We start from the raw sequence: 27,927 nt of genomic DNA, 5'->3' as shown, positions 1-27,927 counted from the left end.
ATGTCCAGCACAGTACCAGATTTTACAGTGAAGGATACTTGGCAGGCATGCTAAACTGCACTGAGTAGATGGGAAATATTGTTAATTAATGGTAAGAGCTTAAGGAAAGCATGTGCCATTTGCCTATCCATAACACACATTTGTGTAGCACTTTATTTTGTGTTTTGAGCACCTACATCATGATATAGTACTGTTTGTAGTAGTGGCTGATGGTGGTGGTAGAAGACTACTGTGGGTGGCCTGATAGGTGTTCACATGTCACATTGTTCCTCTTTGGTAATTCAGTCTGCAGAGCTACTAAACTTATGGTCAGCACCAAACAGTGGAATTTCTAATGGACTGGCATCGTACATAATCCATACGTGCACATTTTATAAGTTCCAGAATGTTTTATCACTGGCACTTTGTCAGTGCATTGACAATCATCTGCAAAACAATTAACAGAGCTCAGCCTGTATGACACCTGCTAGTGGAGAGTTTAAGGGCAGGGTTTAGCAGAACCCCAGTACTCTGAGATGCCTATGTAGAAGCACTATGTGCTGGGAAAGCAAAGTGTTTGCCCATGACTGTAAGATAGCACAAAAATCAGTAAATACATTTTACATGGAAGGAACTGAGGTATATGCAATGCAGCTGTAGCTGGCACAAAAATGTACTGCTTGGTGCAGTGAAGTCCCATTTGTTATTTGAAGAAACCACTGTACGACACTTTAATATATCACTTAATCACCTTACTCATATACTAGTCCACATTTTGTTCACTTCTTACACGTGTTCTCAAGCCACATTTAGAGTACATTCTAAGTAAAGCCAGTCTGCATTATACCACTGGAAATATCTAAACGTATTAATGGAATTATAAGAACATAATTTATTAAAGTAAAGCGAGACAGTACTGCCACATTTTTAATTTGAGTAAATGAATGCACTTTATTGAAAACAATGTTTTGTAACACATTTTAAAAAAGAAGTTACATTTGTGTTAACAGAAAAGCAAATCAATATGTTGTACAATAAAACTCAAGAAAATATACAATTTCACAGTATAACACTTAAAAAACTACATAGTTTACACAAATAATTTTAATTATATTTTATTAATGCACATTTAAAGAAGAACTCCCAAGTATTTGTTCGGCATTATTATAAAAAGCACACAAAATGTGTTTTACTTCAGCTGGACTGTGTGTAAACCTGTACTTGGTAAAGAAAGGCACAGCAAGTTTCAAGTTAACAGGATCATAGCAGCCACCTTAGATAAATCATGACTCTAACTGAGGATCCCTTAAAATGTAGGTGATGTGGTTTAAACATGTATGTCTGTTCCAGTTACAAAAACTGTTTGAGGTAAAAGCATTTATCATCAGCAACCTCGTGATACTGCAGTAGAGTCTCTTATTTAAAAAGTGTCAGCTCCAGAGGAATCTGTATCAGCATCAATAGTGCTGACACTATCAGCTTGGTCCTCTTCATTCATGGATGGCAAGGTTACAGACACCATGACCGGTACTGCCTGAGGTTGTGAAGATGGTACTGGCTGTGATCCTGAAAGTCAAATAATATGTATTTCAGAAAAATATATTATAATGTGCAAATGCAAAACCAAAATTGCAAAGTTCATCATAATACTTACATTTAAAGAGCTCATGCAAATTTAGATACATTCCTTTTGAAATAAAATTTCAAAATGCATTACATTTTTACCCAAAATAAATGCAGTGCCTCCTAATCAGTATCACCATCCTTTAGAATCATAGAAAGAATACAGCTACACGTCTACAGGATACTAGGTCAGGGTCATACTGACATTAAGCAGTTCAGGTTGTACTGAAACATGAAAATATGGGCTCATAATCTCAAACTGTAGAGAACAAACTACACAATTATATGTTTAACTACTGCCTTATAAATTCATGATTCTCATTTTTACAAAATACGAGTTTCTTTCGTCTGCACAGATGAGGAGACATTTTCACAATAATTTTTACTCTTAAAAAACAAAAGCAAAAATGTAAAAAATCAAGTCATATATATATATATATTTAAAGATGTAACATATGTTACCTGCAAAATTAAGGGTTCCTATCGACACCATATGATCGAACTTTTAAAAGTTCGAATGTTTCAACTGAGATCCCCGTACAGTGCAGTAATGGAAGTTTTCCACTGTCTGCAATGTAGTGCGATCTCAGAGTTGGTATATTTAAAGAGGGGGGGGTGGGAGTTGCAGGGGGGCTTGCTGCCCTGCTTAAGCTTTCAGGTAGGTTTTTTCTGTTTTTTTTTTTTATTTGATTTTTGAACTTTTAAGAGTTCGAACATACGTTCTCGACCATATGATGTTTCAACTTTTAAAAGTTCAATTATCTGATATAGACCCCAAAATTAATCATGCATTCTTTTTCTTATACAGAAGTTTACCACAAACTTTTCAGGAGGAGGAGGAGGGGAAGTGACAGACAGACATATATGGTGTATTCGTACACATATAACAATGATACAGAATATTTTGTATAATAATATTCTCTGTCTGACTTTGGGTAGTTTACCTATAACCAGCATGCTTTACTTAAAGAAGCAACACCCGAGTTAATAAATGTGTAGTCCCTGATTATCACTTTGTGATTTTTTAATTGGTTTGGAAAGAATTTCATTAATAATTCCATTATATATCTCTTTTGTCTTCTCAGGTGCTTTTACAGATTGTAGGCATGGAGATAACTTTTACAGGTTGTGCTCCTGCACAAATTTCAATATACATATGCACATCTGTAGACGGCTCATCTTGTGCCCCAAGCTTGGACACCAAGACAGGTTCTTCCCTACCTGCATCCCTCAGCTATGAGTTGTTTAGCAAGCAAAAAAGGTCTGCTCTTTCCTAGCTGCACCCCCTTAGCTACAACTTAAAATAAAAAAAAAAAAGGTTCTGATTTTAAATACTGTACCAAGTAGATAGCTTCAATTTATTATCCACACACTGAAGTGCTGAAGCGCATTTCTGTACCAACGTTCAGAAATGAATGCAGGTACTGCTCTACCAATCAACTGGCATCTCCAATCGCACCCTCAACACCTTGTGCCCAGGGCGGCTGCCTCCTTCACACCCACCCTAGCTACACTTTTACATACACACACAAATGGACAATCATACATACATACATACATGCATATACACGCAGACACAATCACACATATGCCATAAAGTACTTTGACATCATCCAGAATGAGACAAGATAACTGGCTTTAATAATTGTTTGTCTAGTAGTGTCATTGTAGGGGGATCATGTATGTGTCAGTTTGGAATGAGATGGCTGTCATTCTGATTAAAGTCTTTACTGTACCCATAGTGCCTTTTGTTAGGTACACCCCATCTAATGCACATTACAACCTAGTAAATTCTAATTTGGAACACATCAAAGATGCTCCATTCAATGTCAAGAATCTTAACAAAAAATGCCTAAATTTGCAGCTCTCCAGCAACTTGAACACATTCATATATGTGCAGTTACAGAGACATGATTTCAAAGTAATGAGCACTCCTTCTACTCCTAGGTTTCGTGCCAATCATGTCTTCAGACCTACTGGCAACTGTGGGGCAGTATCAGCATTTGTCAAGGATATTATCAACTTATGACAGATTCCTAAGGGCACCAAATCTGAACTCCTGGATGAACAAACTACCTTAAACAAGATTAATTACCAATATGTAGTTAGTTATAGAACACCCTTTATGTCCTCTTTTAGGCATAATAGCTATCTAAACACTATAGCTGAAATCCACATTAATCCCAACATCTTTCTAATGGGACTCTTCAACAATCCATTAACAAACTGGTTGACCTACACTGTCAATGGTGACATTATAAATGCTAATTCCCTTTTGCAAATAGGTACCTATCGTACTGGGGCCTGAATACCATTGATATGGCCTTACAAATACGGCCGCTTCTTGCACACCACCATATGGATCACCATCCCTTCCTAAATCAGACCATAAATCAGTGACATTTACTTGAAAACTGGTGGTACTTTTCCTGCAAATACCAGGCCCCCATCCATCTGTGCCTGCCCTCCAGCAAGAATCAAGTCTGGGAACAACAGCTATGACTGGTCAAAACCAACCTGTTCCTCCAGGATAGGTATGGTCATCCTCCTGTGCCATGCTGCTATGTGCCCAACCTGCTAAATGAACTCCAGTTTCTACACCACTGGCATGGATATGGGAGTGCATTTTCTCATGAAAAGCAACCATGGGGTAGATGGTGTATGCTCTACAGTACATGGTGAAAGAAAGCATGCCCTTGCAGGCTACCTGAATTTTTATCAATTTACACACTCTGGTGCACAGTAAGCCTGGTTTTAGGAGTATTTCAATGATCATTCCAATTTTTTCTGAAAAAAGGTATTAAGAAATGACACCTTACTTTATGATCTTGGTACTTTATGACACTCTCTCTGCCTCTCTGTCAGCACTTTTTACTGTTAAGCTAAAATATTATTTTAAAAAACAAACTTAAAAACATAGGAACAATACTAGGCAAACGATCACATGATAACCCCTGTATAAATCTGTCTACCTATTCAGTTATGAAGACTCGGCCTTAAAGACAGTCAAAGTAGTATTTTGCTTGACCTGTAGTGGTAACTTAGTCTAAGACACATTTTTCACACAGCGATCTATAGTGTCTTCAGTCAGTTAATGTTTTATACAGTCAGTGTACAGGATCTTAAATAGGGAATATGGAAAAGAAACTAGATGCCTAAATATTTATTTTTATAAAGTATTGTGCTGATCAACTGTGGTAGGTTCTTAAACAAACCTTCAAAGTTAACACATTAAATACAGCTTCAGTGCTTCCTATCCTGTATTACCACTTAGGGCTTTAAATAAAAAATGAAATAATGAACAGCTGAATTTAGCCATCAGATAATAACTTAGTTACTGAAATGCTAACAGAGCTAACTGTTTCTGCCCCGTCAAGTGCATTTGCATCATTTCAATCTATTTCTACCATGTTTTCATCTCAGTAAGTATTGGTATATAAATTATTTGAGCTGGAATAGAATCTTGGAAGCAAGTGTTTCTTTAGTCCGTTTGCAACACCTGACTGACCCAGTTTAAGCAATTAATGCCAGTTATAAAGACTGTGTATCACTGAAGAAGTTCCATGTCAAAATGTTTGCCAAGATCACAGTATTTTAATACAATATCACAGCTATACACCCAACAACATACAGTACTCTAAAGGAACATAGCACTAAATGTACCTTTTGTGCCAAGAGCATTTACAGTTAGTTCACATTTATCTTAACTAAAAGAAAAGCTAACAGTCACTCTTTTTTCTTAATGGTGCAGCCAATAGTACATCTAACATTTGCCAAGCTTAAAACTTTGTTCTAATTAAAAAATAAACAAGTAAATAAATAAAGCAATGCATTTGTATCCTATCTAAAGTGATCTATATGTAACAGCCCCATTATTTCTGCCATTCTTATGAATCTAACTTTCAGTAACAATGGCAATTGTTAGGGCAGGACTCAAGACATTTCAGTGATTTGTAGAAGATGGCAATGTCCTTACTGCCACTCTGCATAAAGGTCAAGCAGCTAACGTTAAAAAAGGTACAGGTTAATACATCACAGATCTGGCAGTGTGTTTGGTTTGCTTCATAAAGATGAGCTGGCATTTATCAGTGACCTAACTTGTTGAAAACTTTATGACCTCATCTTATAACTTCTATTCCACCAGGCTTTTGTGTTATTCACAACCAAAGGTAAGTTAACGTTAACAATGGAGTTGCCATTGCAACTTGGACTTGCCCATGTTAACTGTGGATGTACCATCTTTTGTGAATGTATGTTGACAACAGGAATGACTTGCACATTCTCCTTGCATACCATCCACCAAATGCCTTTGTAATTCTTCTGCAAGAGTTTATACATTTCCTCCTTGACGCACAGCATTATCACTCAAGATAAGTTAGCCCTGGGCAATTTTAACTAATGCTTAGGTCAGGGAAGAACACACTGAACTTTACATTACGCTTCAGGTTGTTGCTTCTGGGCATTTATATTACATTATCGAACATTTACAAGTTCGAATATCATATGGTCATCACCATATGATCGAACTCGTAAATGTTCTAAAATGTAATAAAAAAAAAACAAACAAAAAAAAAAACACAAAAATTAACTCCTGAACGTCTTAAGCAGGGGGAAAGCCCCCCTGCCCCCAAAACCCCCCACTACTTAAATATACCAACTCCGAGATTGCACTACACTGTAGAAAAGGGAAATCTTCCCATTCTGCACTGTAATGGAGATCTCCGTTGACACGCTCGGACATCGAAAAATTCGAACATATGGTGCCGACCATATGATGTTCGATTTTTTTCGCTGTGCGATAATATGATATAGACCTGCTTCTGCTACCCATGTTCAAGGGCATTTACTGGACTTCATTTTCTGACTATCTTGAAGCCCCAAGGCTGGCTGTGAAGCCAGTCTTTTGGTCAGACCTTTTCCTGGCTCAGTTTTTGCTCCTTTTCCCCAGTATTGATACCCAATGTTAATCTAGCAAGCTATAGGGATATAATAATCAACTCTGCTGGCACTATGATTCCCCTAACAGAATTCTGCAAGAGGTCAAAATAGGAGAACCGGACTTACTTTAAGAGGTCTATACCAGGGACATCTCTGGTGCACTGGTATATGCACATGCAGTGCATACTTTGACACATGAGCTGCAGTTCAACCAGGAACTGCATGGGCAGGAATACAGGTTAGAACAGTCTTGAAGATAATCTTTCCTGATCACGACAATCTTAAAGCAGTCAGTCATCATGCAGCTGACAACTCAGAAATGTCATGTTAGAAGTTGAAGTTCTTCCTTGGGAGATTTTGCAGCCTTGCACTGACCTATCTTCTTTCAATATGTCCAATCTGGCAAACCCCTGACTTATCTCTAGCATTATTTTAAACAGCAAGATTACTATGAAAGTAGGTTACATGCAGCTGGATTAATATATTACTTTCCATGACTTTCCTGATCCATTTTAGACTGGTTATTGATCTTTACATAGCACTGAGATGGCCCATTAAGAGTGGTCAATGACCTCTTGATGGAGAAGGGTCAAAGGTTATATTCACTCTTAGTCCTCCCGTAGCTACTTACTTACACACAGTGTGCCAAAGAGCTCAATGCTTGCTCCACTTTTCACTCTGTAAATGGTACCTCATTCAAGACAGAGCTATTTGTCACCACTGCTGTGCTGATGATGATATTCAGTTACACCTGTCTCTCTCAGGTGCATGTGGCTGAATTTACATCTTTAAAGGACAGTGAGGAAATCATCAGATTCTGGCTAGACTTAAAAAGCTGCTTGAAAGTCAACCTATATAACACAGAAGTGATGTTAGTACATGCCACTCTGCATCTTCCATTAGTCCAGTTCCTTTCTCCTCTCAGCTGTTATGATGTGACAAGAATGGAGTTTGTGCACTGACACATAAGGGCAAGTATTAGCAGCTGTCAAGTTGCCTTGCTACCGTCTAAATACATTTCCAAGAAAAAGCACTCAATTCCATCTTCACTCCTCATCTTCTCTTCTAGGCTAATGCAATGCACGTTGCCTTGAAGGCACTGATGGCACCTTTGCATCCATTCAGTGAGTGCAAAATTCTATACCAAGGATGCTGATTAGTGCTTCTAGCACCAGCCATATCACTCCTGTGCTGTGAGATATGGACTAGCTGCCTGTTTTGGCTAGGCCGTTATTTAAGATTCTAGTGCTAACCTAGCACATCCTTCATGACCTTGCCCCTGCTTATTTGAAAGAACCTCTGCCACTTTACGTCCTTGCCAGGCAGTTCATTTCATCAGGTTACAGGTAACTAGTCAACTCTAGGATTCACTTGTAGACCTTGAGTGGGCATTCCTTTGTCTACTCAAAACCATTCCTTCCAAATCAGCTATGCTCCTTGTGTCAGGTGTGTGAAACTCTGGCATTACTTTCAAGGTTCTTCAAATACAGTCTTTAGAAAAGTTTATTTAAATCCACAGAAACATTGACTAGATTTGTATTTTTTTTATTATGAAGTGTTTCCTTTTTTTTTCACATAGCTTATTAATTTTGCTTCTGTTTATCAACATGGTAAAATAAAAGCAAAGAAAAAAACTGCTGAAGCAGGAAAAACTACACTTTATTTTCCAGAGTAAGCATGTTTAGGGTGACACAGAGGCACAGCAGATAGCATAGTCACCTCACAGCAAGAGATTCCCAAGTTCAATTCTCAGCTGGGGTGGTTTCTGTATGGAGTCTGATGTCCTCCTTATGTCTGTATGGGTTTCTTTCTGGTTCTCCATTTTCCTCCCACATTCCAAAGATATGTAGCAGGCGAATTGGCCATAGGTGTGCGTGTGTGGTGTGGAAGAACTACCGTGACAAGGATAGCCATCTGGCAGTGTAAACCTTGACCCTAGACGATTGTCACTAGTGCAGTGACACCCTGACCTCATGCTCAAAAATGGGAAAAAAGGGTTATGGCTGGATGGATTATATAATAGCATGTCTGTATGGTGCCTAGATTTGAAGTACCTAAATAAATTATGATTAAAAAGGTTGCAGTAAAGGTGAAACACCAAGGTGATAGCAAAGGTCAGCATTAAATAAAACAAAGTGTATAGTAACACCTTGTAGAAATATAAAACTCCAGTAGTCATCTGTCATACGTGTCCATATCTACTGTGGAATAAAACTGTTATATAACTTTAAACAAAATAAATTAGATAACCTCACAGCAATGGCAAGCATAAACACACACACACACACACACACACACACACACACACACACACACACACACATATATATATCTATCTATATAGTAGTAAAAGAACAAATCCATCCATCCACAACCCCCTTTTCCCATTTTTGCACATAGGGTCAGGGTGTGTTCACAATTAAATAAAACCACTGCAGCAAAGATGGTGACCTTTTCTCAAAAGGAACTCCAAAGACAGACAGCAACAGTGCTATGCTAAATGAACAGCATAAAAATTTTTTACAAAGAAACCTATTAAAAAACAAAACACAACAGCATATAGAGGTGAGCACTTAACAGACATGCAAGTACACATGATATCAGCTATCTATCAAGAGGGGTCTCAGCTGTGAGTAGAAAACTTAGACATATCCCTTTTGGGCCCACTCTTGTGACTCTTAAAATGTAGCCACCACACAAATGTTGTCCTTGTACCAGGTCTATGTTTGTGCACTGAAAAAAAAATACAGCGAATGGCTAACAATCGAACGTTAAACAGCGACAGTTTAACTTTCCAAAAAAGCTTAACAGCAAAAAGTAATTCACTGAATGGCCATAGTTGGCCAACATCATGAATGTGCGATGCCCACAGCCCCCCCCCCCAACTATATATACCAACTCCAAGACTGCACTACAGTGGGGAATAGGGCACATTTAAAACAAAAAAAAAAAAAAGGTTTCCTTCACTTACCTTATGCATTGGGGTACTTCCTGATTGTTGGCCAGTTATGCCTATTGGATGAATTATTTTTTGCTATTAATCATGTTCAGCACGTTACACTTTTGCTGTTTAACTTTCAATTATTAGCCTTTCACTGTATTTTTTTTCAATGTGCGAACATAGATTCCCTTGTGCATTGGTTAAAGGCTGTACATGTCCCCTGGGCTCCTGTTTCTCACCAGCTACGCAGTCTGCACCATCTGCTTAAGTTCATTGTGGTACATTTACTGCATCTGATGCAAAAGAAGCACAAGGTTGCAATGTACTTTGGCAGGCAGTAAATCACTAGTCAAAAACCACTGCAAGGGATGCTTTTTTTTTTGGCCAAGACAAAACCATATCATTTTTGTCTATTGTTAATTGCCTCCCCTCCAACCATATGACTCTCAGGTATCACTCACTGAATTTCAAGGCATTTGCCAATCCACAGCACTCAGTGATAGTATATAGTAACAAAGAAACTGTATAGAATCCCTATGCTACAATTCTAGGCAGAAGTACAGCAGATATAAGTTAAGAAGGCTGGGTTTAAATCAAATTCTCTGCATCTGCCTTGACCTTAGAGAACTTTCCATTTGGATCACAGTGCTCTGTTGGGTGGTCATTGTCCCACTTCATGGCTTTGTGTAAAACTAACTGGATTGGTGCTATCCCAGTTCTCATTCTTGGATATGAACCCCAAGGTTCTCCAACCACATCCCCTCCCTCACTGGAGTATGCTGCTGCTCCAGATGTGAACAAGCAAGCAACTTAGCTCTCCAAGATACATTCCTGGGATTGAAATCAGCGCCAGGAGATTTGACTATTGTAGATCAATATGTGTGTATATACCTTTAAGAAGCTATCCAAGGGCTTGCAGGCATGAGCCTGACTGCCATTTTGTAGTTAGCTGTTGAGATGTAAGCATGTATGTATGTAAGTTCTGTTTGTTAACTAGTTCATTCGTATTTAATGATGTTGCTATCCATCCTGGTGTGTATGTATGTAGTAAAGCATCTGAATGAAACCCAAGCCTTCTTATTATATGTATTAGAGACGAACAAGCGACATGGTGTCAGATGTGGCATATCTAAAGGACATGGTGCCAGAATTGGCATATCTAAAAGGACATAAAGTTAGTAGAAGGATATGGAAGGGGCATGAGGTCAGAAAAGGTTTGGCTAAAATGATTTAAGGCACGTGTTTAGATGCTGGAAGAATTTACAGGAGTGGATCATCCTAAATGTGCATACTTCACAAAAAAGATCAGAAATGAATTTTAGGTATTAAAACTTGCTCAACACTATTTCCCCTTTGCATAATATGAAACGAGGTATACAGAACGCTCTATATAATATTTGCATAAACCGATATGTACGATACTGATAAAAAAATATTAAAATGACTACAGAAAATGTTTGAAATAAACTCAGAATTACATAAAACTAATACAATAAGGGGAAACAACCACATTTTCGCAAAGAAGATGTATCTTTCATATTAAGCAAAGATATCTGAGTTATCAGAAATGCATAAAGTGTTTGCATGTTTGTGCAGTGTTACAGTAAAGTTATTTCACAAAGTACAGCCATTACAAAGCTATTTCCTAGAGTACAACCATTACAGAGCATATTTTGCAAAGTAAAGTATCTCAAAGAGTTTATTGTGCATTTGAATGTTGTTACAAGCTCACAGCACTGTTTGTTCGTATATAATATTTTCAGTGTGTTTGTGTATACTTTGTGGGCATGGCAGACGGATTTCGGAAACCCAGTGCACTTGTGTTTGATAGTAATACTGATGAGAACTGGAGAGTGTTTGAACAAGAGTACTACATTTCATACAGGCTGCATTTTCTGATAAAGATGACCATACAAAGGCATTTATTCTGCTTAATTTAGCTGGGTCAGAAGCCACATAAAGGGAACGCTCATTTGTGTATGCACCTGCTATCTGTGCTGGAGAGGGGGAAAACCATCATACTGCTGTACCGGCTGAGTCAAGGGAGAACCCAGAGTGTTTGAAACATAAATTTAGAGAAATGTGTAATCCCCGGGCAAATGTTACTATAGAAAGGCACTAATTTTACACAAGGGATCAAACGCCTGGGGAAACCTTTGCAGCATATATAACTGACCTGAGAAATAAGGCTAAAATGTGCAGATATGGTGATTTAGGGGATGAGTTGATAAAAGACAGACTTGCGTGTGGTTTTAAAGATGATGTTGTAAGAAAGATTTTGGTTCGTGACAGTGATATTTCACTTTGAATAAGGCCACTGAGATTTGTCAGATATATGAGCTCACAGAAAAGTACACAAATATGCTTACAAATGACAGCACCTCTACAAGGCACAGTGATAAAGCTCATGTTGATAGTATGCAGCTCGTTACTAAAAGAAATGCACCCAAGCACATGGCAGCAACTGTAAGCCCTGCAGCACTCACTGGTAAACCCCAGAGCTTTCTAGAACATTCCAGACTTTGCATAATCTCAGTAAAGCTAGTCAGCAAACTCAAAGCATGGGCCCCAACCTAGTTTTATTGCCAACTGTCATAACTGTGGTGGAAGTCATGAATCTAAAAAGGAAAAGTGCTTAGCTTTTGGTCAGCAATGCCATAAATGGAATAATTTCAAAAGGTTTTGTAAATCAGAAGGCCCACATTCTTTTATTAAAAGGGAACATTTTAAGAAACAAGTTGATCAGTTAGACAGTGGCAAGCCTACTCTTTATGTTGATGGTTGTCAGTGCTTCGTGAAACAATCAATGCAGTAGATTTAAGGGAAAAGAATTAAGTATTTTGTACTGTTCAAATAAATGGCAAACCTGTAGAAAGCTCAGCTCAGGTTCCAAGTGCAATGTTATGTCAGCAGAAACATTTGCCAGAGTATGTAAAGGTGAAAGGCTTGATTTGACAAGGCATGCAAAACCTGTTGCTTATGGAGGTGAAGAAATTCAAAACGAAGGCTCAGTAGTGCTTTCATGTTACTTTGCTGGAAGAAGCTACAAATTAGTATTTTATGTGGTCAAGAGGCATGTCCAGTCATTAGTACTGCTCAGAGACAGTTTGAAAATGGGACTTTCATTTAATAAGAAAGTCCACCAAGTTAGCTTAAAAGACCACTACTCTAATTTTGCCCAGCACATTTTTTCTACCTATGCTGATCTTTACCAAGACAAACTAGGCAAACCTCCAATTGTGTACTCCATGAAATTAGACCCAGAGGTCAGACTAACACACAGTTCCAGTAGACATGCAGGACAGAGTCAAGGCTGAGTTAGATAAAATGGTGCAACAAGGTGTGATTTGTCCAGTCGAAACTCCAACTGAATGGGTATCTTCCACGGTGGTAGCTCATAAGAAAAGCTCAGATGACATTAGAATATGTACTGATCCATGAGATTTGAACAAAGAGCTAAAAAGACCTCATCATGCTCAGATGACATCAGAACATGTGCCGATCCACGAGATTTGAACAAAGAGCTAAAAAGACCTCATCTTCCAATGCGCACAGTCAAAGACGTCTCAGCTTCACTGCCAAATGCCACTATTTTTTCTGTCTTAGATGCAGAGAGTTCATTTTGGCAAATTCAGCTTGACAAAAAAAAATCCTCATTGCTCGCTACTTTCAGTACTGCGTTTGGCAGGTATAGATTTTGGAGAATGCCATTTGGGATAAATTCTGCAAGTGAAGTCTTTCAACGTGCAATGGAGCAATTTTTTTTCTGGGTATCCTTATACTATTATAGCAGACATACTAGTAGGAGGTTGTGATGAAGCAGAGCATGACAGACACCTCAGAAAAGTTCTAGAAAGGGCATGTCAAGTGAATCTTAAGCTCACTCCACACAAATGTAAATTCAGGCTACAAGAAGTTACTTATGTTGGGCATATAGTTACATGTACAGATTTATGACCAGATCCTTCAAAGCAAATAGCCATTCTCGAGATGCCAGCTCCAGACAATGTTCAAGCCCTGCAAAGTTTTTTTGGCGTGGTCAACTACCTAAGCAAGTTCATTCCAGACTTGAGCCAACTTTCAGCACCACTCAGAGAGCTGATATGTAAAGATGTATCCTGGTCCTGGTTAGAGCAACCCCAAAAAGCATTTGATGTGCTGAAACAGAGAATTGCTAGTCCACCAACTCTCAGATATTATAATGTTCACAAACCAGTTAAACTTTCCTGTGATGCTTCGAAATTTGGGCTTGGTGCAGTCATTCTACAAGAGAATCAACCTGTTGCCTACACATTGAGAACTCTTACCCAAACTGAAATGCAGTATGCCCAGATCAAGAGCGAGCTATTGGAAATTGTGTTTGCATGTTCAAAGTTCCATGATTATATTTATGGTAGACCTAGCCAGATCGAAACAGTTCAACGACCATTAGTCACTATCCTGAGAAAACCTATGTATTCAGCTCCAGCCAAACTGCAACATATGATGCTGAGATTGCAAAAGTATAATTTCAATTTTGTCTACAAGAAAGGCAAACTTCTTTATCTTGTTGATACCTTATCCAGATTGCCCAGAAACACCACAGAACAGCATGAGAATGAGAACCTTGATTTTGAAGTCATGGAAGTGAGAAATATTTCTTCCACACATCTTGATGAGCTGAGAGATCACACAGCTACAGATCCAGCTTTACAAAGGCTCAACGACTTTATCAATCAAGGATGGCTGTCAAAGCAATCTAGTTTACCTCGGGAAGTGCAACCTTATTTTCCATACAGAGATACGATTTTATCTGACAAAGGTATCATTATGAAAGGTCCAAAAGTATTTGTTCCAAAGTCCTTGTAACCAGAGTATATTACTATCTTGCATCGTGGTCATCCAGGTACCAAATCAATCAAAAGAAGGGCGACAAAACTAATATTTTGGCCTTTTATGTCACAAGACTTGAGAGAGCACTTTTATCTTGTTCAGTGTGTAATAGTACAAAGCCTCATTAAAAGAAGAAACCACTTCAGCTTAACCAGATTCCGGAACTACCTTGGTCAATAGTAACCACTGATAACTTCGAGTGGAATGGTCAACATTATTTGGTGTCAGTAGAATCTTACTCCAATTGGTTCAAGATTGACCTACTTCCTAACTTAGCATCTAGTACTGTCATTACTAAGATAAAACATCATTTTGCTGGTCATGGTAGTCCACACACAGTTATTTCTTACAATGGCACGCAGTTTACAAGCCAACAGTTCAAAAGATTTGATGAAGAATGGGAATTTACTCAAGTCACAAGTAGTCCAGAGTACTCGCAGTCAAATGGTTTGGCAGAACGTGCAGTTCAAAGTGCAAAACAATTACTAGAGAAGTGAAAACGAGACAATAGTGATGTTTTCCTGAATCTCTTGAATCTCAGAAATGTTTCTCATGATAAACATCTTGGTTTACCTGCTTAGAGACTTCTGTCGAGACAAACCAAAACCACATTACCAATCAGTAGTCAGATGTTGGCTCCATGTGTCATGAACAACAGATCAGTAAAAAGCCAATTTGCTGAAGAAGTGCCTATCCCAGAAGTCCTACTACGATAAGACCAGCAAACTGCTCAATCTGTCATGAGAGGGAGAAGTGGTACGGATGCAAACGTCCAAAGGTTATGATCAGAGGTGTCATGAAGAATATTGGTCCAGAGATGAGATCATACATTAATGAATCAGAAGGAGCAACTTTTAGGTGGAACTGGAAGCATTTGAGTCCGAGCCTATACCACAGCAGATAGCCTGCGAGATAGACTCTTTATCTCAGAGTGAGTTGTCCGGTGTTCCAATTCCTGAGGAAGTTCCAGAGGATATTCCTGTTCCTTTGATTAATCCAGAAGCTCCTGATACGAGTTGTGCACCACAGACTGCCCCTGTTGTGAAATTTGGTCCCAACTATTATGTTACAAGATATGGTCGAATCTCTAAACCCTGTAGCAGATAGGAAGCAACTTGGACATGAACATGGTGTTTTGTTTCCAACGTACATAGTAATGCATGCCTAACTCTGACATTGTTGTGCATAAAGGGCAATCTTTTTTAAGAGGGAGAATGTAGATCAATATGTGTGTATATACCATTAAAAAGCTATCCAAGGTCTTGAACAAGTGTATAAATACTAAGCACATATGAGCCTGGCTGGCATTTTGTAGTTAGCTGTTGAGATATAAGTATGTATGTATGTATGTAAGCTCTGTTTGTTAACTAGTTCATTCGTATTTAATGATGCTGCTATCCATCCTGATGTGTCTGTATGTATTAAAGCATCTGAACGAAACTCCAAGCCTTGTTATTATATGTATTAGAGACAAACGAGTGACAACTACTTTTATCTTTTCCACATTAAGTGGTCCACTGCTTATTTGTGATAGCTAACTGATCTTCACAGATCATCCAGCGTCTGAAGTTGTGTACTTAACTTCCCCACTCCCCACAATGGAATTAGATAACATGTTTGGCATGTGATGGAAGCTGAGCAGAATAGCTTACTGAAAATGTCAGATTCATTGCTGCTATTGGGTGTTGCACTGCCCAAGGTATGTCCCTACTAGTGACTCATTTGATCACTATTATGCTCAAGAGCTACTAAATTTTCAATGAATGCTACTGGTGCTTCTGAGCAGGAGAAATATGAAAACTGATCCACTGGCACTTCTCCCTCTACATTGGAATCTTCATTTGTGGCTGAGTCAAAGAAAACAAAAGCTTCTGTAATAAAAACAGGCTTTATCCCATGTTCTCTTACCTCACGAGGACCCTTCTATCCTTCCCTCCTTTAAAGAAACCCTCATGAAATCTGTCCTCTCAAAACAATCTTAATAAATGCACAGGGAGAAAGCAGAGAAATTCTGTATTATACCAACACTAGAGAATACTACAGATGCCATATTTAATGAACAAATGTACCCACACGAGTCACTCAACATATAAGATTTTTATTTTACTGTTTTTTTTTTATTATTATAGGTAAGCAGAGTGGATCCAAAGGACCTTTGCAGTTGTGTCCCATTACAGTACAATTAAAAAGTGTAAATGATATTTATCAATACCGTATTTTAAACATGTATGGATATAGTGCAGTGATAAATTCAGATAACTGCTACATCTGAATCAGCTCTCATTAACCAAGCAGGAAACCAGACAAATACAATAACAAAACAATTACATGAAGAAATATTCAAACCAGTATGATTTACCACAGTTTCATATATCCTGTTTTTTGCAATGTACTTACAAATTAATTAGTCTAAAACAAATGGGGAAATGGTGAAGTTTTGATGTGTAGTGGAAGAGAATTCCATAGCTCTCTAGGGTTGCCACCTTTTCAAATGGCCAAAGTGGGACATTTTCGGGACACATATCAGATTTTACAGGCCTTCGCATACCCACAGTCAGTACAAAGTATAGAACTTTACTTTTTTGCCTAAATAAAAGCTTATTCTTGTAGCAGTTTAGTTGCTTATTCTGTTTCTTGTAACATTTAGGTATTTTAGACACAGAAATAACTATTTTATGCAACTATTACATAAAATATGGGACATAATTATGTCCTACAATCTCAGGACATTTGCCATTTTTAATACTTTTGGTCAGGACACAACTGCCCAAAGAGGGACTGTCCCTCACAAAGTGGGACAGGTGGTAACCCTACTAAGCTCTCAAGTGTCAAAGAAATATGCAAAGCCATAAAACACTCCATAATCAACAGACACAAAGCAACAAGTGTATATTATCCAAGACAAAATAAAAGTAGACTTCCCAAAAAAAAATCTGTAACACAGATCAGACAAGTACTGAATCCTGGTTAAATGCTTTACACTGGGTTTGAACTGCTACCACAGCATCTTAGTGCTGTGACATAAGCTAGTGTGTATACACACAACCTGCCCAGCATGACAGTAATGAGTGGCAGAATGTATTTAAACCATATGTCACTGACGGTCTTCTGTAAAACAAAGCATTTCAGAAACACTCATGGAACCTAGCCTCAATATCATATATGGTGTAAACTACTATATATTAGCACCTTTTATATGTGATCAATTATGTCTGATGTCAAAAAAGTGTGACAAGAAATTTGCAGCAACAGATTTGTTTGAGTAGCCTGAAACACTATCTGACAGCACAGAAGGAGGCATTCCACAAGACAGAGGTCAGAGGAGTTATATGTGGTCTATTCTACTATAGTAATGGGTACTAGCCTGCAAATAGCCTTTTTGTAACATTAATACAGATATGATAACACTAGTGTTCAATACCATGTTTCCCTGGAATGTACTGGTATAAAGTGCGTAGTTATACATTTGTAGACCTACAACTAGATCTGAGGGATGCATTAAAGGTCTGGGCTTTGCTGGCCTGCTAAAGAGAGCTGCAAACAGCCTAAGGACTACTGCTGCCCTCCTGCCTGCCTTTCACATGGTGTACCAGTCTGCCAGTTAAACCTGCTGGGGGCATCCACATATTATTCTGGCATGATATCCCTATCCGCTGTTCCACCCATGTGTCTCTGTAAGCCACCATGCCTGCTGTCAGGAAAGCCCTATCCTATATAGCTCCCAGTGGACCCTTGCGTGTTACAAATCAGAGTCATATTAACCCTGCATAGGTCTGTCCCTAGTGTGTGTGTGTGTGTGTGTGTGTGTGTGTGTATATATATATATATATATATATATATACATACATATATATGTGTGTGTGTGTGTATGTGTGTGTGTGTATGGTCCCCTGCAGAAGGTCGAACGGCTGAAATTTCGAAATGCATATGGTCGAGACCATATGCTCGAAATGTCAGAAGCTTGACCTTCTGAATGGGGATTGGCATACAGCGCAGAACAGGAGATTTCCCTTTCTGCGCTGTAGTGCGATCTCGGAGTTGGAATAAATAAGTAGGAGGGATGTGGGGGTGCAGGGGGGCTTGCCCCCCTGCAGAAACATTGTTTTGTGTTTTTTTTTTTTTTTTACTTCCCTTTCAGAAGGTTGAGCTTCTGAAATTTGAGCATATGGCTTTGGTTATATGCATTTTGAGAACAAATCACTGGGATACCCAGTGCCCAGCGTATCTGTTAACCCCACCATCCACCTACCCTTGTCCAGCCCTGCCTTGTGCTAATTAGCCAGGCCAACATATATGTGGTAGTGATATCTCACTGTGCCTACACAGTACCAGAATACTAATGAGATCTAATCTCTTTCTAGGTGTACATGTGTTCCCCAAACAGTGGCGGCTCGTGATATCAGACTGTAGGACTGCAGCCCCCCCAGCTGTGAACCACAATGGTACAATCCAGTTATAACTTCTCCCTCACATAGAAAGTGAATCCGGACTGCCGCCTTACCAGTCCGGATTCAGGAAGAAGGCAGCAGACTGCTGATGCCCCAGAAGTCTATGCGGTGCTAACTGCATAGACTGGAAGGGGATCAGACTGCAAGATCAGCAGTCTTAGAATGTTTGCAGCCAGTTCCTGGAAACCAGAAGTGTGCATTCTGGCACGAACGCACAGACAAGCTGATTCTGAAGCTGTGGATTTTATTACATACAGAACTGAAGCTATGGATTTTATTACTACTTGCAGTGCTGTGGATTTTATTACTTGCAGAGCTTTGGAGTTGAGTTTATTATCATCGAAGGTAGAAGCAAACAAACGGCTGAGCTGCAGGTTATTATCATCACTGAAGGTAGGGTGTGTGTGTGTGTGTGTGTGTGTGTGTATGAAATGCTCCAGTTGATTTATACTGGTGGCTATAGAGAGAAATCAGGTGGTGGTTAGAGAATACCTCAGGCTTGAACCCTGTACCCTGGGTGCAGGTAACAAGAGCTTGAATTCCCTACCCACCACCATTTGTGAAACTTTTCCAGATTTTTGCCTCATATTTTGTTCTGTTCTGTTCCTCATAACATCTGTGGTTTCTGAAATTTTAATTCCTTAAATAGTTGATGGTGCAGTGGTAGCATTGTTGCCTCGCAGCTAGAGGTTCTCTGGTTTGATTCTTGCTGGGGTGCCTGCTGTGTGGAGTCTGCATGTCCTCTCTGTGTTTGTGTTGGTTTGCTCTGGTGTCCTCCCATGTTACAAAGACATGTGTCTACAGTATTTCTCCCTGGGCCTCTGCTGAAAATTGGCTTTTGTTCCAAGTCAGACTTTCCTACTTAACAAATGTTAAGTAAATACAATTCACAGACATTTGAATTTCAGACTTCATATTCTTCAGAAAGTACATAGTAACACAAAACCTTTTATTCTAGCAATTTTCTAAGTTTATAAGATGAATATTTGAAATTTGTCCCTATGTTTGGGAATGTATTCCCCCATTATTGGCTTTGCCCAGTTTTTTTGTGCTAAGGCTGAGAGCTATGATGAGAAGTGAATTCACTGAATATGTTTAAGGGCTGTATTCCCCCATTGCTGGCTTTGTCCAGGTGTTTTGTGGTAAGAGGTTGACAGCTATGGTGGGAACAGAATTCACTAAATGGTAGCCATTTAAGTTTCAGTCTTCCGCTCTTTCATAAAACAGCTGATCTGGCATAGTGATATGTTGCTCTGACTGTTTTGCATAGGGTCCTGGGTTCAAGAATTGGCAGTGAAATGCATGGTGGTAACACAGCATTTTATATTAGCAAATTTCCAAGATTATACAAGCAGTGTTTAAAATGTGTCCCTGGTTTTTGGGCTTTTGTCCCCCCCCCAATAAATTTTGGCTTTTTCCAGACTTCTTGTGCTGCGAAGATGAGAGATACAGTTGAGTGTCGAGTAGATTTTACAAGGAGCTGAGAGCTGCAGGGGAACAGAAGTTTTGTGCTGCTTATGTTAAGTCTGCTTGCATTATTAATAGCACAACAGGTAGTGTACTTGCGTTTGCTACAGAAGGCTGTGGGTTTTACTCCCACAGGGGGTGGATGCTGCCGTACTGAGAATGTCCTCTTTGGCGAAGATACAGGCACTTCATTTGTAGATGAAACAATGAAATATAAAGTTGTTTGCTAGCAGCAACCTCTTCATTAGTTACAGATTTCTTTATTGTGGAATTATTTAGATGACTTTTACTTCTGCAGAGATTGTGCATATTTACTGATTTTGGTGGATGTGTAGGAAATTTTAAACCATTGCTATCAGTGCAACCCACCCCTTCCCATTGGCCCCACCCATTCAGCTGTCTCCTGCAGCCCCCCTTTGATTTGAAGTCACCAGCCGCCACTGTCCCCAGAGGTGGCAGAGGACAGAAGTTAGACAAGTTTGGCACTGCCAAGAATGAAATCCCACTACAAGGACACAGGATGCATGGATGACGCTTGTTTGGGAGGAGTAGAAGCCACCAGCCTCTATGATAATGGATGTGGGACAGAATGGTCCACAAAGCTCCATACCTGGACCTCTCCTTTTCAACATTTTTACCAACAACCTATGTTCATCCTGCAGTCTCTCATCTCTAATACAATATGTACACGACTCTACTCTCTTATCTATCTCCAATACTATCCCTGAACTACACACACTAACACATAATTCCTTTATCTCTGTTGAAAAATGGCTCAGAAATAATCAACTAATCCGTAACCCTAAAAAAACTCAGCTCCTTCTCTTCCTACCTCAGACACCCTCTCTCCTTAAATCCAATTTTCCTCTTTCCTCCCTAGACGGCACCACTATCTTCCCTGTCTCACACACCAAACTCCTTAGGGTAATAATTGATAACCGACTAAAATTTGACTTGCACATACAACAGACCATCAAAAAAACCCACCAAAAACTTGGACTACTTTATAGAAACAAACAATTCCTCACTACTACCACTAAACGCACTCTTGCACAGGCATTTCTCTTACCCAGTCTTCTATACACTTCCCCCATCCTTACCCATATCCAAACTACCTCAGTGCAGAAACTGGAACAAACACACAACAAAATTGCCAAACGTATTCTAAACCAACCACTCTTTTCACATCACTGCCTCTCACTAAAAAAAACTTCAGTGGCTGGAATTTCCGCACCTTCTACTACAATTGCAACTCCACACTACCTTTTCCATACTCAACAACCCCTCTGGCTGCCTTGTTCTTGCCTCCAATGTTACTGTCTACTCTCCCCCCCTTGCCTCTCCGGAGTGCTGATCAGCATCTTCTCTCAATTTATAAACCTAAAAGGAATATTGGCAAACTACTTTACAAACACTCTGTTTCACTAAATTGGAACAAACTCCCTCTCCATATTACATCCAACATTTCCTTTCCCTGTTTTAAAAAGGAACTTAAATCCCACCTACTAAACTTGAAATTATGCCATTGCCTTCACCACATGTAGTTTCAGTCTGTCCTACTGTATAACCTGTTGCATCTCCTAACTTTCTTTTTCTATTAGTAACTTCTGCTTAAACTAACCTCCTAAACCCTCAGCTCTACTGCTACAGCCCTACTATAGCCCTCTCCTTTCTCTCCCCCCCTCCCATTCTCCACACTATCTTTTTCCCCCAATTCCTATCAATGTCTATACATTGTTCTTCTTTTGAACAATGATTATCTTTTTGTTTTTACTCTCATGTATAGTAAATTTTAAACCATTGCTATCAGTGTAACCCTTAATGTTAATTTTTTTTTCTTTTGTTTTTCTCTATAATTAATTTCGTATTTGCATTGTTACTTTAATAGTTTTTGTCCTGTATGTTTATCTTTGCTTATGTTTGCTGGGGCTCTTTCCCCTTGGGTCTCCACTGAAAATGGGTTGCTTACTATCAGTGCAATGCAGATAGTTAATAACCTTTTCTTTTTACAATTATTTTGTATTGTGATTGTTATTTAATATTTGTATAATGTCACTTTATCTTTACTTATGTTTGCTGGGGCTTTTCCCTCCTCAGGTCTCTACTGAAAATGGGTTTGTTTGCAAACTCAGTTGGACTAACCCAGTTAACAAATGTGAAATAAATAAAAGCCTTCATCCGGGAGAAATCACACAAAACAGCAATGCTTTAAGCATGTCAATAACATGATAAGGCAGGCCTTGAGGAAATCACAGAACATACTGACAGAAAGGACTACCAAATGCAGAGGGGTCATTGACTACTCCAACCCTCATAGCTGAGATGTAATTCCTAATGTTTCTGCATGGAGACAACGATGAAATGGATATTATACCACCAGGCATGGAAACAAGTTCTGGGAGTGGCCAAATTCAACACATCTCATATGAAGACCATCCAGGTTTGTAGCTATACTACATATTCTATACAGTGATTATGCAAAGAGTGTTGCCAGAGAGCATACACTGACCACTTCCTGTGTGTTCTACAGGTACATGTGTAGATTCAGAGGATTGCCAACACAACTAAATGTCTGATAATTGCCAGCATGCATCCACTTGTCATTTGTATGAACACCACAGGGAATTCATGGCTTGCAGGGCAGACAATGCCACTCTGATATTTCACACATTATATATTCACAGGACAGATTACCGTTGTGGTGGCACCTGCAGAGACTGGGCCAGGACAACAGGCTGAGGTCAGCACCCACACAGTGATAACAATCATGTCACAGAGATACTGCTGCATTCCTAGGATGCAATAACACTGTCTGTCTCCCTCACTGATAAACCTACACCCATTGCCTGGAGTAACACTGTGGCCTTCTTCACACTTGCTGCTCTAAAGGATGTACAACATGGGGGTTTGCTATGCATGTCAAGTGAGAGGTAGCACTCGTGATTGACAGCACTGCCACTTCTACCTCTGGGTCTGTGAAAGCAGAGCAGAATTCCATCCGTGACATGTAGATACATGCCATTCTGCAGGCTACCAGTAGATCAAGGTGCCTGCCACTGTCACAGCACACCCTGGATAAATATGTGGCTCTAGGCATCAGCCAACAAATGTACAGGGATCTAATTTAGGCATAGTCTACAGCTACTCACAGTGACCTGAGACAGGTATGATGAGTGGCTGGAATGATGTGGAACCTCCAAGAAAATGTCACCCAGCACTGCCAAAGCCTTTAGGAGACAATGTAGTCCAGAGACAATGCATTAATTGGGTTCATGCAGTATGCGGCAACATCCTGGGCCACCTACGTGCAGGTTTCAGGCACTGCCCTTATCCGCACATTATACTCCAGAGTTGCTCATTTTAAGGAGCATGCATGTTGCTGTAGTGACCACAATGGACAATCAACATAGGGGAACACAGGATGTAACTGTCACTGTCCATCACTATCTCAGCTCATGCCAGGGCAGCCCCAATATAGTGCTACAAATGATGAGGCACCTCGTATTTACACCCCCATTAGTTTCTTGAGGTCCTCTAGGCCAGCTTTGTCACCCCATCACAGTGGCCTCTTTCAATTAGCATATCATGAGTCTCCCCCACCATTGAAGGTGACATTCAGCAGAAGCCCAAAGTGGCTCCCCCACCCAGTCAACAGAAGAAACCCTCTATGACACTGATGATCCATGTCTACACCTACACTGAGCAGTAGCCTCAAATCCCGTTTATGCAGAGCCATGGTGCTAGCTGTCTTTGGTACCTGTGCAAAAGTTGACAGCTGTGACCCTCAACATGGGGGTCTGAATGTAGAGATGACAAATCAGCAAGCAAAGGAGAGTAGTACTCACAGGATAGGATCATAGGAAGTTACTAGGCTAATGGCCCTAGGGTCCTTGCACACCAACCAAGTTCCTACCCTTATTTCCACGATCAGCACCTATTGCCCCTGTCCAAAAGGGGCAAGTGGAACCCCCGGGGTGAATTTATGGTCACCCATCCAATCGTCCAGATTGCATTTGAAGAGGGCCAATGAGGTTCTCTGTTTGATATGAAGTGGAAGTCTGTTCCAAAGGTATGGTAACCTCTGGGATACAAAGCTGTCCCTCCAGCAGGTTTTATTAATGTCACATACCAGGTTAAGGTCTTTAGAGCAAGTAGCCTGTGTATTCTTTGACTTTCAGATATGAAGCATTTCCAATAATGCAGGGTCAAAGATTGTCTTATATGCAAGGCAGAGATCACCTCTGAGAAGTCTACATGAAACAGAATAAAGTGACAGTGATTTCAGAAAATCCTCATAGGACAGATGGTGAAGACCTTGAATTTTCCTTGTCAAGAACCTTTGTGGTTTCTCCAATTGCTGCAGGTGCTTAGAAAGGTACATACCAAAAGGGGCATTGTACTCAGTTACTGGCCTGATGACAGAAGAGTACAGGGAGGTAATAACTTCTTTTTTTTCTGGCGGCAATGCCCTTACTTATGAGATGAGCAATACAGAATGCCCTTCTTACCACTGTGGAGACATGGTGGTCAAAGGTAAGATTGCTGTAAACCTGTATGCCCTGGTCTCTCACCACTGAGTGCATACTTAAGGTGTTGCTATTGATGTGGTAGTTAGCAAGAATATTGATTTTACTGAACAAAATGATAATACATTTTCATGCATTGAGTTTAAGGCCATGACTTTGGTACCAATCATTTGTTTGTCTAAAACTCTCTTGTAGGATGTTGACATCATTTGGAGATTCTATGACTGCTCCCAGTTTGCAGTCATCAGCAAACTTTGTCAGCCACAGACCTTTCATTTTTGCTTGTACTTTGGAAAAATAGATTCCAAACAGTAGAGGTCCCAGGACTGATCCCTGTGGAGCACCACTGGTTACAGGTCTGCTGTTGGAGGAGGATTCTCCTATTTTGACTATATGAGTTCTATCAGTGAGCCAGCTAGCGACCCATCTAACAATATAAGGGTTGATGCCTAGTTAGGTGAGTTTGTTAAAGATACCTGAGTGGTGGATAGTGTCAAATGCCTTGGCTAAGTCCAGGTAGGCTGTATGCACAAATTTCTCTCGCCAGGGCCTTGATGACTGTCTCAAAGAAGTCCACCAGGTTTAACACGCATGATCTCCCTTTGACAAATCTAATCTAAGTAGGATCAAGTGTTTGGAGATTACCTATATCTTTGTGGATAAAGTCCATGATGACTCGCTCCATGACCTTGCAGATAAGGCTAGTCAGGCTAATAGGTTTATAGTTCCCCGGATCAGTGTGAGCACCACCTTTGTGCAAGGGAATAACAATGGCTGTTTTCATTCAGCTGGTACAAAGCTGGTACTTAGACTATGACTGAAAAGAGTACCCAACGGTGTTGCTAATTCATGTTGAAGCCCATGTAGGAAGTAGCCTGGGATGTTATTAGGTCCCACAGATGCTGTGTTTTTGGCCTTAGAGAGGGCATTTACAACCTGCTCTTTATTGTTGTATTGCTGGAATTGAATTCATCCTTAGGTCTTGGACAGTACCTTCACCAGGTGGACCCTGATTTCACAAAATCTCACCGAGACGACACTGACATACCGACTGTATTTTATATAGCATATATCATAAACAGAAGTATGTTAAAATATATATAAAAAAATAGCTTGGTGTACAAGACCCAGGACAAAAAAAGGCCCAATCCTAGTAGGTGCACTGGTACCCCAAATGGAAAAAATGACAGTGTAGAATCCTCAGGATACGGAAACATTCCTACAATGGGGCTAGTCCTGGCTCAAGGGGAGGATGACAGCCCTGTTGTAGAAGGAAGTAGTAGTCCACAAAAATTACAAAAACTAATAGGCCAAAACAAAGAGCCATAAAGATGATAGAATGGACTACTGAGGATAAGAAAGACATTATGTATTGTTACTATTATGCAACAAGCCCATAATTTCCAGACAGAAGATATACAAAAAGATTAAGAGAGAAATTAGAGGAAAGAAACATACTTGCACAAAGAAAACTGTCAAAAGCTTCAAATAAAAAAATTATGTATTCATTAATACAAAAGATTTATGAAAAGTATTATAAAGAGCAAAACAACTTGGGCCGTTTAGAAAAACAAGAGACTGAGGAAATGAGAAAATATAAAGAATAAAATGCAGAGATTTTTCATATCAAAGATCTGATATGGTGCAATACCTGGGGCAAAGCAGAAATTCAAATTAATTAACAGAAAAAAGCAGCCCAAAGATATTCAAAGAGAAATACAGGCAAAGGTATCCAGATATGGAAAATTTCACAATACAAAAATAAGATCACAAAGACAGAATGTAGAACAGAAGATTAGTAAAGGAGAAGTTACAAAAGAGAAGCTGAAGTTATGGAACACATGCAAAGTAAAGGATTTAGTGTAGAAAGTTTAACGCAGGTTGTATCACAGCATGATGGAAAAATTAGTACCCCAAGTAAGGAGAAACAGGAGGAGCAAAATACATCAGAGGAAGAAATATGGACATGAGAAAGAAAAAGAGATTTAATATGGTGTAATATTTATGTAAAAGAGAAAGCAAAACTAATCAATCAAAAAGAGCAGCACCAAAGATATTTGAAGAGAAATATAGACAGAAGCATCCAGATATGGAAAATTTTATAATACAAAAAAATAAGAAAACAAAGAGAAAAAGTAGAAAAGAGAATTAGTAATGGAGAACTTAAAGAAATAGAAACTGAGGTTATGGATTACATGCGAAGTGAAAGATTTAGTGCAGAAAATCTATCTCTGTAAATATCACAGCAGAACAGAGTAATGGATTTCCAAATTAAGGAGAAACCAGTGGAGTGTGAAACATCTGACCAGTTGCCATATGAAGATACTTTGGAGCCTTCCAGAGGAAGGCTCAGTTGGAGTTGCACAGCAAGAGAAGGAACAGGAAACTGTGGCAATTCTGACACAGTCAAAGTTGTGGAGTGATAGGCCAGTGAGTTCCCACATGAAAGAGCAATGTATGACACTGAAGAGAATGTGGCACAGGAAGATGCTCTGGAACTTTCTGTAGAATGCCTGCAGGAAATGGAGAACAAAGAATGTGCCCTCAGTTTAGAAGAAAATGATCTAAGAGAAGAGTTGCTTGATTTAATACAGATGGACAGACATATTAAGATCAATAAAAGAAATCGACTACAGAAAGTAAATAAAAAACAAAAAGAAGTTTGATAAAACAAATGAACACAGTAATTAGTACTGTTAATAGAGATTCATGTGATATAACAGAAATAGGATATATTAGAGAATGGGCTTACTGTACATTAGCACACTGATTGCAGAACAAGCGTTCTTCAGCAGGGTATTAATGTACAAGTAATGCTTGGTGAAAAACATGTCCGCCACTTCACAGCAACATATCAAGCCACCATGGAGGTCAGACTGAGGAAATGGAACGGCTGCCATTATTTTACGCTCTCTAAGCAGCGCTTCTGCTGTTAAGCAAGTGTAAAATATATTAAAAAACAAAAGTGTGTTTGTGTTTATGTCTGTGTGTGTGAGTGAATGCGAGAACAATCGAGCCATTATTTTACACTCACTAAGCACTGCTTTTGCTGTTTAATGAGGGTAAAATAAGAAAAAATGTATTGTGTATGTGTGTGTTTATGTTCTGTGTGTGTGAGAGAGAATGTGAAGAA

At 39.4% G+C, this 27,927-nt stretch overlaps 1 protein-coding gene across 1 annotated transcript in view; it reads right to left on the bottom strand.

The window, feature by feature from the left end:
• Positions 1-994: 994 nt before the first annotated feature.
• KIAA0586 (KIAA0586 ortholog) overlaps positions 995-27,927 on the bottom strand; it is a 4,394,667-nt gene continuing 4,367,734 nt past the window's right edge. The window contains exon 31 of the mRNA XM_044074450.1: positions 995-1,545. Coding sequence (XP_043930385.1) covers positions 1,400-1,545 — 146 coding nt within the window. The 3' untranslated portion in view covers positions 995-1,399. The remainder of the gene's footprint in view (positions 1,546-27,927) is intronic.

The sequence above is a fragment of the Protopterus annectens genome, chromosome 6.part0 (genome assembly GCF_019279795.1).
Source record: "Protopterus annectens isolate FY-2018-M chromosome 6.part0, PAN1.0, whole genome shotgun sequence".
In the NCBI taxonomy this organism is placed as follows: Eukaryota; Metazoa; Chordata; order Ceratodontiformes; family Protopteridae; genus Protopterus; species Protopterus annectens.
This window is presented reverse-complemented; position numbering and strand designations above follow the sequence as displayed.